Genomic DNA, 17097 nt, shown 5'->3' on the forward strand with positions numbered 1-17097 from the left:
CTAGGGAGTTTTTCCTGGCTACTGTGCTTTTGCTTTGCTTGCTGTTTTTGGTCTAGGCTGGGTAACTAACACACAACAGAGTAGTCTAAAGTGCACACTGCCTGTCATCATGGCACCTTGTCATAGTTGGGCGTTGTAGCCCTGGCATGTTTGGCATCAGCATTCTTCCAAACCTGAAACATCCCAAATGACATACAAAAGCATTTATTTATTGCTCACCATAACAACATCTCAAAGCCACCAAGAACTATCAGTAATCATGAAGCATACAATGCTAGTCCTGACAGTCATTAACATTGTGGTCAAATGTTCTTTACAGATCAGTATTCTGTAGAGAGAAAGCTGCTGCTACAGGGACATAAGTGCAAATTCAATGACTGTACAAGGCAAGGGGTGTGTTTCTTTACAGCAGGCGAACAGTCTTTCCAGTCACAGTCAGATAGTCTTCATCTGCCAGGGCTCGCAGAGCCTCTTCAAACATGTCCTTCGTTATCGCCTGAAGGTTAACAAATTGGAAGAAAAATACATTATGGGACAGAAATACACTATTCAGAAGATAGATATGCATACCATCCAATTAAAATGTACAGAAAAATACATATTCAAATATTGTTTTAGGGTAATTGTGAGGACTGTTTTCCTTGATAGTTCTCATCAATAGGAAAGCAGAGCTGGGAGGTACTACTTACAGCTTCAGACTGTCCTCTGAGGTCATCAAACAGCTGCTGGTACTTCATGGCAGGGGTCTTTCCCTTGGACTGGATCATTTTCTTCAAGGCCTGGGCCACTTCCTCCTTACGCTTACGGGCCGTGGCACTCATTCCTGGGTTGAGTAAAAACACCATGTTGCACATTATCAAAGATACTGACACATACAAATTCATAACATGGTTGGGTTTGCACATCCATCCAATAGAAAAATAAATAATAATCCTCCATACCGGTTGTGAGGATGGAGATGTCGACAAAGCCAGTCCTGGGGTCTGTAGCGGACTGCTTGAGGGCTTCGCGGTGCAGTCTCTTGGCCTCCTCCACGTCGATGGTCTCCACCTTGTCAGAGAAGCGCACCTTGGCATGGGCCTCGGCCAGGCGGATCAGAGACTCTAGCTGCCTGGGGTAGGCAGACACCATCCCCCGCCCGCTGCCAATCTTCCTCATGTCCACGTAGGCCTGTTAGAAAGATACCCATACAATCAATCCAATTTATTTATAAAACCTTTACACTGTTGAATGCTTCTGCAGGATATTTTTATGCAATGTGTTGACCAGGATTTCGTCTGGCTTAATATAGCCTAAACCTGGAACCAGCACAGAACTTGTTGCATTCAGGGCCTGAAACAAACTTAGCCAGCCACTTAATACTTTTTACCAGCATTTGGTGCCAATGTCAGGCCCTGAAGTAACATCTACATCGCAACCCCTTTCAATTTAGAGCATTTAAAATATATATATATATGCCTATATCATACCTCAATGAGTGCCTGGCTGGCTTCTTCATTCAGTCTGGGGTTGACGTATGTGCGAGCGTATGCAATGTAGTCCTTCAGCATAGCCATGTCCAGGAACTCTTCCTCAATTTGCTCCTCGCTCTGGTAGTACAGCGCCACCAGGTGGTGAGCCAGGCGACGGTCGTACGCCTCATCTTGAGGATCCAGCATCAGGAAGATCAGATCAAATCTGTAGGGGAAAACATTTCATTTAGTTTTTAATATTAATTTTTTTATAGCAGGTCATATGCATGTTGTGAGTGATAAAAAAAAAAGTTATATTTTTTGGCCAACAACGTGCATTTAGTTACAGTGGAGAAGTCATTGTTTAGGGTTCAGTGGCCATCAGTGAAGTGACTTATTGACAATCAATATAATTTATCAATAAGTGTCCAGGGCGGTTGACCTAACAGGTAATATTTACCTTGAGAGCAGTGTATGAGGGAGTTGGATGTTCTCGATGGTAGTCTTCTTGGGGTTCCACTGAGACTCCACAGGATTGGCTGCTGCCAGGACGGAGGTGCGAGCATTGAGCTGGCAAATTATTCCAGCCTGCACAAAATGAAAAAAAGAGAGCTTTGTGAGAAACTACCGTTGTTCACCGTTTTTTATTTATTTATTTCACCTTTATTTAACCAGGTAAGCCAGTTGAGAACAGGTTCTCATTTACAACTGCGACCTGGCCAAGATAAAGCAAAGCAGTGCAATAAAAACAACACAGAGTTACATATGGGGTAAAAAAACACAAAGTCAAAAATACAACAGAAAATATATATCCAGTGTGTGCAAATGTAGCAAGTTATGGAGGTAAGGCAATAAATAGGCTATAGTGCAAAATAATTACAATAGTATTAACACTGGAATGCTAGATGTGCAAGAGATTATGTGCAAATAGAGATACTGGGGTGCAAAAGAGCAAAATAAATAACAATATAGGGATGAGGTAGTTGGGTGGGCTAATTTCAGATGGGCTGTGTACAGGTGCAGTGATCGGTAAGCTGCTCTGACAACTGATGCTTAAAGTTAGTGAGGGAGATAAGAGTCTCCAGCTTCAGAGATTTTTGCAATTCGTTCCAGTCATTGGCAGCAGAGAACTGGAAGGAATGGCGGCCAAAGGAGGTGTTGGCTTTGGGAATGACCAGTGAGATATACCTGCTGGAGCGCAGACTACGGGTGGGTACTGCTATGGTGACCAATGAGCTAAGATAAGGCGGGGATTTGCCTAGCAGTGATTTATAGATGGCCTGGAGCCAGTGGGTTTGACGACGAACATGTAGTGAGGACCAGCCAACAAGAGCGTACAGGTCACAGTGGTGGGTAGTGTATGGGGCTTTGGAGACAAAACGGATGGCACTGTGATAGACTACATCCAATTTGCTGAGTAGAGTGTTGGAGGCTATTTTGTAAATGACATCGCCGAAGTCAAGGATCGGTAGGATAGTCAGTTTTACGAGGGCATGTTTGGCAGCATGAGTGAAGGAGGCTTTGTTGCGAAATAGGAAGCCGATTCTAGATTTAACTTTGGATTGGAGATTCTTTATGTGAGTCTGGAAGGAGAGTTTACAGTCTAACCAGACACCTAGGTATTTGTAGTTGTCCACATACTCTAGGTCAGACCCGTCGAGATTGGTGATTCTAGTCGGGTGGGCGGGTGCCAGCAGCGTTCGATTGAAAAGCATGCATTTAGTTTTACTAGTGTTTAAGAGCAGTTGGAGGCTACTGAAGGAGTGTTGTATGGCATTGAAGCTCGTTTTGGAGGTTTGTTAACACAGTGTCCAATGAAGGGCCAGATGTATACAAAATGGTGTCGTCTGCGTAGAGGTGGATCTGAGAGTCACCAGCAGCAAGAGCGACATCATTGATATACACGGAGAAAAGTGTCGGCCCAAGAATTGAACCCTGTGGCACCCCCATAGAGACTGCCATAGGTCCAGACAACAGGCCCTCCGATTTGACACACTGAACTCTATCTGAGAAGTAGTTGGTGAACCAGGCGAGGCAGTCATTTGAGAAACCAAGGCTATTTAGTCTGCCAATAAGAATGCGGTGGTTCACAGAGTCGAAAGCCTTGGCCAGGTCAATGAAAACGGCTGCACAGTACTGTCTATTATCAATCGCGGTTATAATATCGTTTAGGACCTTAAGCGTGGCTGAAGTGCACCCATGACCAGTTCGGAAACCGGATTGCATAGCGGAGAAGGTACGGTGGTATTCGAAATGGTCGGTGATCTGTTTGTTAACTTGGCTTTCAAATACTTTCGAAAGGCAGGGCAGGATGGATATAGGTCTGTAGCAGTTTGGATCTAGAGTGTCACCCCCTTTGAAGAGGGGGATGACCGCGGCAGCTTTCCAATCTCTGGGGATCTCAGACGTTATGAAAGAGAGGTTGAACAGACTAGTAATAGGGGTTGCGACAATTTCGGCGGCTAGTTTTAGAAAGAAAGGGTCCAGATTGTCTAGCCCAGCTGATTTGTAGGGGTCCAGATTTTGCAGCGCTTTCAAAACATCAGCTGTCTGAATTTGTGTGAAGGAGAAGCGGGGGGGCATGGGCAAGTTGCAGCGGAGGGTGCAGAGTTGGTGGCCGGGGGTAGTGGTAGCCAGATGGAAAGCATGGCCAGCTGTAGCAAAATGCTTGTTGAAATTCTCGATTATTGTAGATTTATCGGTGGTGATAGTGTTTCCTAGCCTCAGTGCAGTGGGCAGCTGGGAGGAGGTGCTCTTATTCTCCATGGACTTTAGTGTCCCAAAACTTTTTGGAGTTAGTGCTACAGGATGCACATTTCTGTTTGAAAAAGTTAGCCTTTGCTTTCCTGACTGCTTGTGTATATTGGTTCCTAACTTCCCTGAAAAGTTGCATATCGCGGGGGCTATTTGATGCTAATGCAGTACGCCACAGGATGTTTTTGTGCTGGTCAAGGGCAGTCAAGTCTGAGGAGAACCAGGGGCTATATCGGTTCTTAGTTCTGTATTTTTTGAATGGGGCATGTTTATTTAAGATTGAGAGGAAATTACTTTTAAGGAACAACCAGGCATCCGTTACTAACAATCTATTTACAAAACAGAAACGAACACAATCATAATGCTTCTACAGTAGTGAAACTATTTAATAATTAGACGTTACCAAAACCACATTCAACATAGGCCTATACACTACAGTTCAAAAGTTTGGGGTCACTTAGAAATGTCCTTGATTTACAAAGAAAAGCAAATTTTTTCAGAAATACAGTGTAGACATTGTTAATGTTGTAAATGGCTATTGTAGCTGGAAACGGAAACACTAATGTAGTTGTCCTCTTGCTCAGTTGTGCACCGGGCCCTCCCACTCCTCTTTCTATTCTGGTTAGAGCCAGTTTGCGCCTTCATTTCTCAGAACAAGAATAGACTGACGAGTTTCAGAAGAAAGTTATTTGTTTCTGGCCATTTTGAGCCTGTAATCGAACCCACAATTGCTGATGCTCCAGATACTCAACTAGTCTCAAGGAGGCCAGTTGTATTGCTTCTTTAATCAGCACAACAGTTTTCAGCTGTACTAACATAATTGCAAAAGGGTTTTCTAATGATCAATTAGCCTTTTATAATGATAAACTTGGATTAGCAAACACAACGTGCCATTGGAACACAGGACTGATGGTTGCTGATAATGGGCCTCTGTACGCCTATGTAGATATTCCATTAAAAATCAGCTGTTTCCAGCTACAATAGCCATTTACAACATTAACAATGTCTACACTGTATTTCTGATCAATTTGATGTTATTTTAAATGGACAAAAAATTTGCTTTTCTTTCAAAAACAAGGAAATTTCTAAGTGACCCCAAACTTTTGAACGGTAGTGTGTGTTTCTGTGAAGTGCATAGTTTCTGTGAATAGTCTTGAACCTAGTGCTGAAACGTCAACATCAGTCTAAACTTCATCCCCTGATCTTGTGTTGTTCTTTTCTAAACCCACCTTGGCGATGGAGAGAGTCTGCTGCTCCATGACCTCATGCAGCACAGAGCGTGTGCTGTCACTCATCTTGTCAAACTCATCAATACAACATATCCCGTTATCACTGAGCACCAGGGCCCCCGTCTGCAGCACCAGCTGCTTGGTCTCTGGGTCCTTCATCACGTAGGCTGTGAGGCCCACGGCGCTGGAGCCCTTCCCAGACGTGTACTGACCGCGGGGCACCAGGTTGAACACGTACTGCAGCAGCTGGGACTTGGAGGTGCCGGGGTCTCCACAGAGCAGGATGTTTACCTCGGCACGGAAGTTACCGCGGCCTGTCTGGCTGAAGTCTTTACGGGTGCCCCCGAACAGCTGGAGAAGAATACCCTGGGGAAAAGAAGAGAAAAAGTTTACAGTACTGGTCATGCATTTTGAATGGAAGTCAAATCTAAACTCACACCAGTCAAAATCAAACAATTGCTGCAGCAAAATGCCCTGGGAAATTAATGACAATCTTTATAGTACTGTTCATGGATGTTGAATGAAAGCAAAATCCACTATAATATGAAAGACAGCAGTTCCACATCCCTGGCAGCAGAGGACCCCACGTTCATTTGATGAGAGAGATGGGAGAACTGTCCTGTGGTGAGTTTCCCAAAAGCGTTGTAGCACAAACATCTTAATTCCATAGCAGGCAATGTAGAAAGTATTATCTTTGCGCTACAACTTCGCTTCCACTGACCTTCTTGATGTCCTCCTGTTCATAGATGCTGGGGGCCAGGGCGGAGGAGAGACGCTCGTATACGTCTGGTTTGGAGGCCAGCTCCTTCAATGTCTGGACGCGCTCTTCAGTGAAAAGCTTCTGGTCTGAATCCTCATCCAGCCCATGAAGGCGCTTCTCATCAGTCTTACGGAAGTGGATGACGTCGATGTGGGTCTTGTACACTGACTTCACGTTGCTCTGGCGAGGGTTCTCACGCATAGGAACTGCTCTGTAGATACCTGTGGGGGAGTTGAGGAGTTTAGTCATGACAATAGGACCAATTTCTGTTTACCGTCAAACGTCACATTCCAGTGATGCACGCGCATCCCAACATCAAAAAGCTCTGTAGCAGGATAGCGAACGCTGATGTCGGGAGTCTCGGGACCTTGACAAATTTAACAGTGAGTGAGTGATGACCATAAAAACACACAAGACTGATGGCTATTGCTATGCAGGGGTTGAAACAGAACCATTATTTTTTTTGTTCCGTTCCACTGTTTCGACCAGCAAAATAAAGTTCTGAACCGTTTTGAACCAAAACAGTTTATCTTTAATTTCTGTTCCTTTTTAAACCTCTGAAATAGATTTATTTTTTACATTTATCTCGACATTAAATTACTTAAATGGATAGAGCAGCTTGCTATGGAGCGGGCAAGCTACAGACAAGTGTAGTGTACGACATGCGAATAAAATTTTGCAGGTGAGGAGAGCACTGGTCATGAAGTGCTGGGCATCTTGTTGTTATGACATGTATTATCCGAATTAGGCCCACAGAATTATACCTACGGAGGAGTGGCTTCTACGAAGGAACTTTGAACTTCAGAGAGTTGACTTAACTGACATTGGACCAGAGCTAGCCCTTGATCATGACTCTCAGTTCCATTACATTATGCCACCTAGAGTTTGAGAGCTAGACCAGAGGTAGCTAACAAGCTAACTAGCTAATAAGCTTGTGTGTGCAGAGCGGCGCCAGAATTAAAATAAAACACGTACCTTTTTGTAGTTAATAAATCCAATGTGAAACGTGATACCTATAGTATCCTTAACTAGCATTGAAAAAGTTAATCCATTATTCTCCAATTAAAAATACATCCCTAATTTCTGAATCATGCCTGTAGCTCCAGTAGACTGTGCATGCTTCGGAGGGAGTGATTTTCAGATGACCGACACTGGAATCCATTTCTGAGTGAAAGAGGGATTTGCATAGGCGCTTTGTTGCGTTTTTTGTGGGACTGGAAAAAAATGCCCAGAACGTTATTAAACGGTTCCAATGCTTTTAAAATAACGTTTCTGCTTTCGCTCTCGGTTCCTTAAGAAATGTCAGTCTTTTCCGGTTTCGTTCCCTGAACAGGTTCCAACCCGTTTCTATGTTCAACAAGTATATTATTCTTATGGCTTTATCTAGGTCTATTTGTGATATTTTACCTTGCCTTGTTGGCTTGCTAGGTTATCAATCCTCTGATGACATCTGCGTTGTTGACGATAACCATCTGATTACGTATTTGTTAACTTGCATGAGCTGCATTTGAAGTTGCATGTGATCTTATCCACTGCTAGGTACACAGAGGTTTTTGATGACGAACTATGCGCTCAACTTTTCATGACGCAGCCGGGAAATGAGTCTATAGGATCATGTCTTCTTATTCAAACTGCAGTAAGACACAGCAGCAGTATGCATGACTTCAGCTAATTGTTTTTCCTTACCACGTGACCTGACCAGAAAAACTAAACCCATGGTTATAGGCTTTAAAAAGGGGCAAACAGCAGTTGAAACAACAAAGCGCTATTGATGCAAGGACTGACCATCCAAAATATCCCAATTATAGTTAAGCATATTTTAAGTCTATACAGTTTTTTGTTACAAACATGGGGCACGGTAGTTGAACTAAGCGCATGAGGCACTTAAATTATATTCTACAAGAAATCAATGAATACCATTCATTTATAAGTCCAAAAATGGATGTGGCAACTGCAGATTGCCCTTTTAACTAGAGCACCATTTTTGGAAAGCACTTCATAGCCTGTGTTATCATACTGTTACAGAATCCCCTTGTCGAGGGCGCTACATCATTGTGTTGTGTGCGCATTTGTTTATTTGCTTTCTGGAGCCGCACTGTCTGGCTCTTACTCATCCTCACCCTTTCTCCCCCTCACGTGAGAGATTGATCATCTCCAGCTCGTGGCTTCCGCCAACTAGACAATAGCTATGTGTCTCACCCCTGTGCACGCTCTAGCCATGCAGTCTCTCCAAGCCCTAATTGGCTAGCCAGCCTGACCCACACTCTCCAAGGGAGTAAATATGGCCCGTACCCGAACGGTCTTTTCAGTTTCCCAGTTTGAGTGTGGGTGGACTGGTGTACATGGGGATGCGTGAAAACATACGTTTGCATCACTATTGTTATGCCTGTTGGATGTGTTTACCACATGTGCTACAAATAGATATGACCTCTTCTTGCCATTTACGTTGCCTATTTGGGTATAGCTTCACTGTGTTCATTGAATGTTTATTGTTAGTAACACGAGTCACAAATAGTGCTCATGCTATGTAATACATGGTTATTAGTTGTTCTATTCATTGTATATATTGTATTCATAATCATTCCTTCATGAATAGCTTATCCCATTGTATTGCACTCCGCACATATCTATGCTGTGTATTTATCTCCTGTATAGCATATTCATTATCTCTCGGTCTCTGTACCTTCACAGAACCATCCCCATGTTAATCTTCCTCAGGGTGTTTAAATGAAGTTCCTCTGTGTTAACTCTTGGGCTGCTTTATTCCCCTCTAACCGGGGGCGGTGTCAGTGGGTCACAAACCAGTAAAATACGTAGAGCCGGGTCGCTCTCTTTCACATACCATATCCCCAACAGCAAAGCTATACATTATTGCTTCACAGCCATTTCTTCTGCGGATCAAACAGCTCACCAGTGATGTTGATGCGGTCTCCTGGCTGTACTTTGTCGACCAGGTCATTGTGAGCGTACACTATGGTGGTGTGAGGGGTCTGCCCAGCAGGCATGTCATCAGGAGACTCCTGCACTTTGATCTGAAAGGGGAGAGGGAAAAAAAAGAATTAGAGTGAGAAAACCAGAGCTCTGCTTCTTCAGAGCTGTGTCTGGGAATACACTAGTATTGGATTTGTGTTCTAACCTTATGGAGTAATGGGTATCTGAACTAAACCACCATCTCATCAATTCTGTTCAGCAGCATCCAAGCAAATGATATCTTCCATTTAAAGTAAGCAGACTGTCATACAGTATAACAACACCCCCCTGCCCTCTTCGTGGTCTTGTCCTACTATATACACTACTGTTCAAAAGTTTGGGGTCACTTAGAAATGCCTTGTTTTCGAAAGAAAAGCAATTTATTGTAGCTTGAAACGGCTGATTTTTAATGGAATATCTACGGAGGCGTACAGAGGCCCATTATCAGCAACCATCAGTCCTGTGTTCCAATGGCACGTTGTGTTTGCTAATCCAAGTTTATCATTTTAAGTAGTACACAGCGTTGTACGAGATATTCAGTTTCTTGACAATTTCTCGCATGGAATAGCCTTCATTTCTCAGAACAAGAATAGACTGACGAGTTTCAGAAGAAAGTTATTTGTTTCTGGCCATTTTGAGCCTGTAATCGAACCCACAATTGCTGATGCTCCAGATACTCAACTAGTCTCAAGAAGGCCAGTTTTATTGCTTCTTTAATCAGCACAACAGTTTTCAGCTGTACTAACATAATTGCAAAAGGGTTTTCTAATGATCAATTAGCCTTTTCAAATGATAAACTTGGATTAGCAAACACAACGTGCCATTGGAACACAGGACTGATGGTTGCTGATAATGGGCCTCTGTACGCATCCGTAGATATTCCATTAAAAATCAGCTGTTTCAAGCTACAATAGCCATTTACAACATTAACAATGTCTACACTGTATCTCTGATCAATTTGATGTTCTTTTAATGGACAAAGAAATTGCTTTTCTTTCAAAAACAAGGACATTTCTAAATGACCCCAAACTTTTGAACAGTAGTGTATATATTTTTAAAACTTCTAGTGCCTTCTTTCTCTCCCCATAGCTCACCATCTGTTTGTCGGAGAAGGCCGAGCGGTTATGGATGAGGGCCAGACTGTGGGTGGTGTTGCAGTTGCGGCACACGGCGGGCTCTGCGATGCGGCCACGGTCCACCTCCACGCGGGTAGAAAAAGCACACACCTGGCACTGGAAGAAGGCCTCCTGCATCTCTGGGATCAGCTGGGAGGTCCTGATCACCATGCCACTGATGGTGATCATTTGGTCAATGTCTGGGAGGAGAGGGACAGATGAAGATTGTATTAAGTACTGAGCAGTATAGCACCAGATGTGTTTTCAAAATTGTACTTGTTTCAAACATTTTAGTTATGCTTGACAGCTTGCCCGGAGCAATGGAACCAATGGAAGTCCCAAAAGTGCAAATCTGGCACTCTAGGCCGCAGGCTCATTCAAACACTCAAATTTGAAAGAAAATCAATACAATGTTTAATTGAGCATAATTCACTCTTCATATGGTTTATAGTGCAATAGATGTTCATGCGTTGTTCAGGGAAGCTAGTCATCCATCAGATTACATGGTCTATTACTAGGGCTGTTACAGTTCCCGTATTATAGCCACACTGGCAGTCACCAGTCATGACTGCAGTCAAATTCCACATGACCGATGAGTCACAGTAACTAGGCTTTTTTTGTGGGCCACTAAATCAAATAATTCCACACATATTAGTAGTCTATATGTAAATACCAGATTAAATTCAGAATAGTCTGATGGGTGAGAATACTATCGAGTGCTTGTCAAATTGCAAATAAGAGACTGATGAAGTGTGTGCAGCCTGTGCAAGAAACATGCAAACTTTCTTCAAATCATCATTAGTCGCATCATGCAGCCTTAGAATGTATTAGAAATCAAAACATAGCTTAAGGTTTGTGTCACAACTAAAGTTGCATAAATGACTAAATTAAGCATATAGGACATGTTTTAAATGATTATTTTGTTAACCACTCAACACAGAATAGCAGCATGCATGTGTGCACTTCCTCAGAAAAATATCATTTCTATTCTATTCAGCTATGTTCAATTGTATTCTTCTTACTATAAAATAATATAAAATGCCACAGGAATTATAAGCTGCTAAATGAACTAGAGCCATAGTCTATTACCTTCAGGGTTCAGGCTCCTCATGTTCCTGGTCTTCAGGGCATTGTACGGCCGCACCTGGATCTGGTGCTCCAAGATGGAGTCTGGGAAACGCTCAAAGAACAGCTCATTGACAGCCATGTCAAACGTGGGTATGACTTCCTGTGAAAGAGATATAGGAGAAACAAAGTTATGAATCACCATTCTTATTGGTATGCCCACATAATGAAACATATTGTATCTCTATGCCCATTTTAATAAATGGTAGAAAAATATTTAGCAGACAAATATTACAGCAAACCACCTGTACTAGCTGTCACAATTTAATTTAATACTGTCATAAGTGAAACATTTTAACTTTTTCATTCATAGCCCATTACCCTCCATCAATATTAAGGGGTCCTAAAACATTTCCATATGTTAGCTTAGTAGAACCCCCTCCCCAGACTCTAGAGGGTTAATGTGTTAGACCGTCTGGTGCGTGCGTGTTTACCTGGGGGTAGGAGATGAGCTGCCTGTACAGGTCCGCGTCAAAGGACTGCACATGGCCGCAGTTGATGTTCAGCACAGGCTCACCAACCACACTGATCTAGAGGGACAGCAGAAATAGAAAATGAACATCACTGCAAAAGAATAAGCGCAATTTTGCAATACTAGTCTCAAGAATACCTCAAGAAACCAAATACAAGAAATCCAACAATAAAGGACTAGATGTAAATGGTTTATCACTGTTTTAGGTGTCACGCAGAGCTAGGGGGTGGGGGACCCTACCTCCTCCAGCTTTTGCATGTAGAGAGGCTCATTCAGGTCCAAACCAGCATTCTCATCCTCATTGGAAGTCGGGTCAATGAACCTCTGCAGGAATCTCTGTGGGAAAATGAACAATAATAGCATTAACTAAGCTCTAAAAATAGATTGAACTCAATTTTTTATCAATTAGATTTGTATTATTTATTTTTCTACACCAATGACTGCACAGCCCTAAGGTTAACTTCCATACCTGGAACTTCTCCTTGCACGTTCCCACGTTGACATCAGTGCCCCAGATAACCAGCTTCTGACCCGCTGCCTGCTCACTGGCTACTGCACCATCTGCACTTGGCTGGTGGAAGAGAAAATGGCATTAGCTGTTATAGATTTCCTAACAATGTCATTCTATATCTATATAGCATAGGCCGTTAGCGATTTGCTAACGCTATCATTCTATAGCTAAATAGCATTAGCTGTTACAGATTTCCTAACTATCATTCTCCATATAGGAGTGTTTCTCTACTCACCGGCTCAGAGTGGAGGTCCACCTGGGGGGCCTTCCTGACGGAGCCCAGGTCAGGGCGCTGTCTGGCTGGGGTGCCACGCACACCACTGCGGGGGGTGCCCTCCACCCTGGAGCTAGGAGTCCCGTACATTAGAGGGGAGCTCATGTCCACTTCACTGGGGAGAACTGAGGAGACGACATTGACTTAACATTGAGTGACATCACAGGGTCAAAATCTCAATTCTTTTAAGTACAGTTCCAGTTTCTTTTTTGCAGTTGTGCTGCATAAATGATCTGGGCCCGTATCCACAAAGCATCTCAGAGTAGGAGTGCTGATCTAGGATCTGTCCATATCATCATATTCATTATTTTCTAAAAGGCTAAACTGATCCTAGATCAGCACTCCTACTCTGAGACGCTTTGTGGATACGGGCCCAGATCTCACAAAGCCTGGAGAAGTGTTTGTGTATCAGAAATAGCAATACAGCAGAAATATATATTTATGCGACTGCAAAAAATACTATCTCAAACAGGATCATTCTGTGTGTCAATGCTGGAGAGGCGGTTACCTGAGCGGCGTGGGCTAGAGAACAGAGAGGTGTCAAGGACTGCAGGGCTGGCAATGTCTGTGGCTGGAGACGTGGGCATGGCTGGCAGATCCCCGTTGGAGGAGTCCTGACCTCTCCGCCGCTGGGAAGGAGGGGAGACCAGGCCATCACTGTCCGCTACAGAGACAGAAAAATACATAGAGTTGGTTAGCTCAGATAAGACTGCTTCCTTTCATGTGATTTATAAGTCCTTGAGTGTTATATATTCAATGAAACATAGAATATCACTGTACAAAATCAACCAGTAAATATCGTTTATGGTACTCTGAGAAGCTTTTGCTGTCAACTTACGAGTGGCTGGAATGGCATCCCTGCTGCGCTTGCGTCCACCGGGAGTTGATGTTGGTGAAGACATTCTGAATGATCACAGGTCCTAGAAATTAAATCTGGTTGATTATACGGTCAAAAAAAGTTACACTCATTTATGCGTCATTAGCTCGTAAAATAACATTATGCAACCAGTAACTAACATAGTGGAGTTTAACTACAATTTGCTAATAACAAAGCCAGTTGTTAGTTATGTCACTAGCTAACTAGTTAACGTTAGTTGTTGGTAGCTACTTGCATTCTTTTCGACGTGCAATGAAACAATGCATCCTAGCCAGTTAGCTAAATTCGCTAGTTAGCAAGCTGGGAAGTCAACTAAACTTCCGAAAGAGTATGTAAACTAGAAAGAAAATATTGATTGTAAATCCTTAACTAAGTACATTCTCTAAATATATATTCCTAATCATTTTTTGTCAAATATTTTGATGGCTGGCATGTTCAAGACAACTGTAAACAGTAGCTAGCTAGCGCAAGTTATCAATAGAGACAAAGATACTGTAGCTAGCTAGTATCAGTGCATGAAAGGCACTACTAGCCGAGGAAACCCAGTCAGATTTTACTTAAAAATCCGGTATTAACACTTCCAAACACATAATCTGAATTTGCTTTAACAACATAAAACATTTAATAAGAAATTACCAATCGAGTTAATTTAACTTTTGATAACTTTAGAAATAGCTAGCTACAGTATCTTACACTGACTTTTCTTACCTACTACGCAATGCATTTGGCGCGAAATTGTGGGTGTGACGTTATAGTCCCGGGAAACTTTGCACCAATAGCAAAGCTAAACTACTTGAGCGCTAACCATTTGCATTTGCACATCAATGGGGTTCCGGAGTGTCTTAATGTCAATACGGTTAAACATTTTCACGGAACATGAATAATCGTATTTGTTGTAAGTATTTCATTATTATTTCAAGACTAGACCCATTATTTTCATTGCAATAATTGTGTTCACCTAAAGGTCTGGGTAATCCCCCCGTCAGTCTTATTCGTTTCACCCGACATATTCCACTCAGGGGCGATAGTGTAAACTTTTACCACAAGGTGGCGTATGTGCCATGAGAAATGTGTACATTTTTCGACTATCACTGGAAAAATAAAGAATGCGTATCCTTAGGTTTTCATAGAATTTATGGGATTTACATGAAACAGAAATTCCGGGAACACATCAAACATGCAGAATTAATCTTACCATAAGTAATTACTCTGCATTCCTCTTCTATATAGTAATAATGCCTTTATATCAAATGAATAACCATGATAACCTACTTCCCAGGGCCATCAAATCAAATCAAATCAAATTTTATTGGTCACATGCGCCGAATACAACAGGTGCAGACATTACAGTGAAATGCTTACTTACAGCCCTTAACCAACAGTGCATTTATTTTAAACAAAAAAAGTAAGAATAAAACAACAACAAAAAAAGTGTTGAGAAAAAAAGAGCAGAAGTAAAATAAAGTGACAGTAGGGAGGCTATATATACAGGGGGGTACCGTTGCAGAGTCAATGTGCGGGGGCACCGGCTAGTTGAGGTAGTTGAGGTAATATGTACATGTGGGTAGAGTTAAAGTGACTATGCATAAATACTTAACAGAGTAGCAGCAGCGTAAAAAGGAGGGGGTGGGGGGCAGTGCAAATAGTCTGGGTAGCCATGATTAGCTGTTCAGGAGTCTTATGGCTTGGGGGTAGAAGCTGTTGAGAAGTCTTTTGGACCTAGACTTGGCACTCCGGTACCGCTTGCCGTGCGGTAGCAGAGAGAACAGTCTATGACTAGGGTGGCTGGAGTCTTTGACAATTTTGAGGGCCTTCCTCTGACACCGCCTGGTATAGAGGTCCTGGATGGCAGGAAGCTTTGCCCCAGTGATGTACTGGGCCGTACGCACTACCCTCTGTAGTGCCTTGCGGTCAGAGGCCAAGCAGTTGCCATACCAGGCGGTGATGCAACCAGTCAGGATGCTCTCGATGGTGCAGCTGTATAATTTTTGAGGATCTGAGGACCCATGCCAAATCTTTTTAGTCTCCTGAGGGGGAATAGGCTTTGTCGTGCCCTCTTCACGACTGTCTTGGTGTGTTTGGACCATGATAGTTCGTTGGTGATGTGGACACCAAGGAACTTGAAGCTCTCAACCTGTTCCACTACAGCCCCGTCGATGAGAATGGGGGCGTGCTCAGTCCTCTTTTTTTCCTGTAGTCCACAATCATCTCCTTTGTCTTGGTCACGTTGAGGGAGAGGTTGTTGTCCTGGCACCACACGGCCAGATCTCTGACCTCCTCCCTATAGGCTGTCTCATCGTTGTCGGTGATCAGGCCTACCACTGTTGTGTCGTCGGCAAACTTAATGATGGTGTTGAGTCGTGCCTGGCCATGCAGTCATGGGTGAACAGAGAGTACAGGAGGGGGACTAAGCACGCACCCCTGAGGGGCCCCCGTGTTGAGGATCAGTGTGGCAGATGTGTTGTTACCTACCCTTACCACCTGGGGGCGGCCCGTCAGGAAGTCCAGGATCCAGTTGCAGAGGGAGGTGTTTAGTCCCAGGATCCTTAGCTTAGTGATGAGCTTAGAGGGCACTATGGTGTTGAATGCTGAGCTGTAGTCAATGAATAGCATTCTCACGTAGGTGTTCCTCTTGTCCAGGTGGGAAAGGGCAGTGTGGAGTGCGATAGAGATTGCATCATCTGTGGATCTGTTGGGGCGGTATGCAAATTGGAGTGGGTCTAGGGTTTCTGGGATTATGCTGTTGATGTGAGCCATGACCAGTCTTTCAAAGCACTTCATGGCTACAGACGTCAGTGCTACGGGTCGGTAGTCATTTAGGCAGGTTATCTTAGAGTTCTTGGGCACGGGGACTATGGTGGTCTGCTTGAAACATGTTGGTATTACAGACTCAGTCAGGGACATGTTGAAAATGTCAGTGAAGACACTTGCCAGTTGGTCAGCACATGCTCGGAGTACACGTCCTGGTAATCCGTCTGGCCCTGCGGCCTTGTGAATGTTGACCTGCTTAAAAGTCTTACTCACATCGGCTACGGAGAGCGTGATCACATAGTCATCCGGAACAGCTGGTGCTCTCATGCATGCTTCAGTGTTGCTTGCCTCGGCGAGCATAGAAGTGGTTTAGCCTCGTCTGGTAGGCTTGTGTCACTGGGCAGCTCGCGGCTGTGCTTCCCTTTGTAGTCTGTAATAGTTTTCAAGCCCTGCCACATCCGACGAGCGTCAGAGCCAGTGTAGTATGATTCAATCTTAGACCTGTATTGACTCTTTGCCTGTTTGATGGTTCGTCGGAGGTCATAGCGGGATTTCTTATAAGCGTCCGGGTTAGAGTCCCGTTCCTTGAAAGCGGCAGCTCTACCCTTTAGCTCAGTGCGGCTGTTTCCTGTAATCCATGGCTTCTGGTTGGGGTATGTACGTCACGGTCACTGTGGGGGACGACATCATCGATGCACTTATTGATGAAGCCAGTGACTGATGTGGTGTACTCCTCAATGCTGTCTGAAGAATCCCGAACATGTTCCAGTCTGTGCTAGCAAAACAGTCCTGTAGCTTAGCATCTGCG

General features: G+C 43.6%; 1 protein-coding gene across 2 annotated transcripts; it reads right to left on the reverse strand.

Moving 5' to 3' along the window:
* Positions 1 to 188: 188 nt before the first annotated feature.
* LOC121581029 (DNA replication licensing factor mcm4) lies at positions 189 to 14301 on the reverse strand. Of its 2 annotated transcripts, none has more exons than XM_041896350.1 (17): positions 14247 to 14301; positions 13500 to 13581; positions 13170 to 13325; positions 12623 to 12786; positions 12346 to 12447; positions 12117 to 12212; positions 11839 to 11934; positions 11369 to 11507; positions 10259 to 10479; positions 9106 to 9226; positions 6156 to 6415; positions 5435 to 5800; positions 1912 to 2039; positions 1470 to 1677; positions 942 to 1170; positions 690 to 823; positions 189 to 496 (listed from the first exon to the last, which is right to left on the reverse strand). In XM_041896350.1, the coding sequence occupies exons 2-17, from the start codon at positions 13561 to 13563 to the stop codon at positions 404 to 406; spliced, it is 2577 nt and encodes an 858-aa protein (XP_041752284.1). In that variant the 5' UTR covers positions 13564 to 13581; positions 14247 to 14301; the 3' UTR covers positions 189 to 403. The 2 variants fall into 2 exon arrangements, with proteins under 2 accessions (XP_041752284.1, XP_041752285.1); XM_041896351.1 differs by having other exon boundaries at positions 14175 to 14251.
* Between the last annotated feature and the right edge of the window lie 2796 nt (positions 14302 to 17097).

The sequence above is a fragment of the Coregonus clupeaformis genome, chromosome 14 (assembly GCF_020615455.1).
Source record: "Coregonus clupeaformis isolate EN_2021a chromosome 14, ASM2061545v1, whole genome shotgun sequence".
In the NCBI taxonomy this organism is placed as follows: domain Eukaryota; kingdom Metazoa; phylum Chordata; class Actinopteri; order Salmoniformes; family Salmonidae; genus Coregonus; species Coregonus clupeaformis.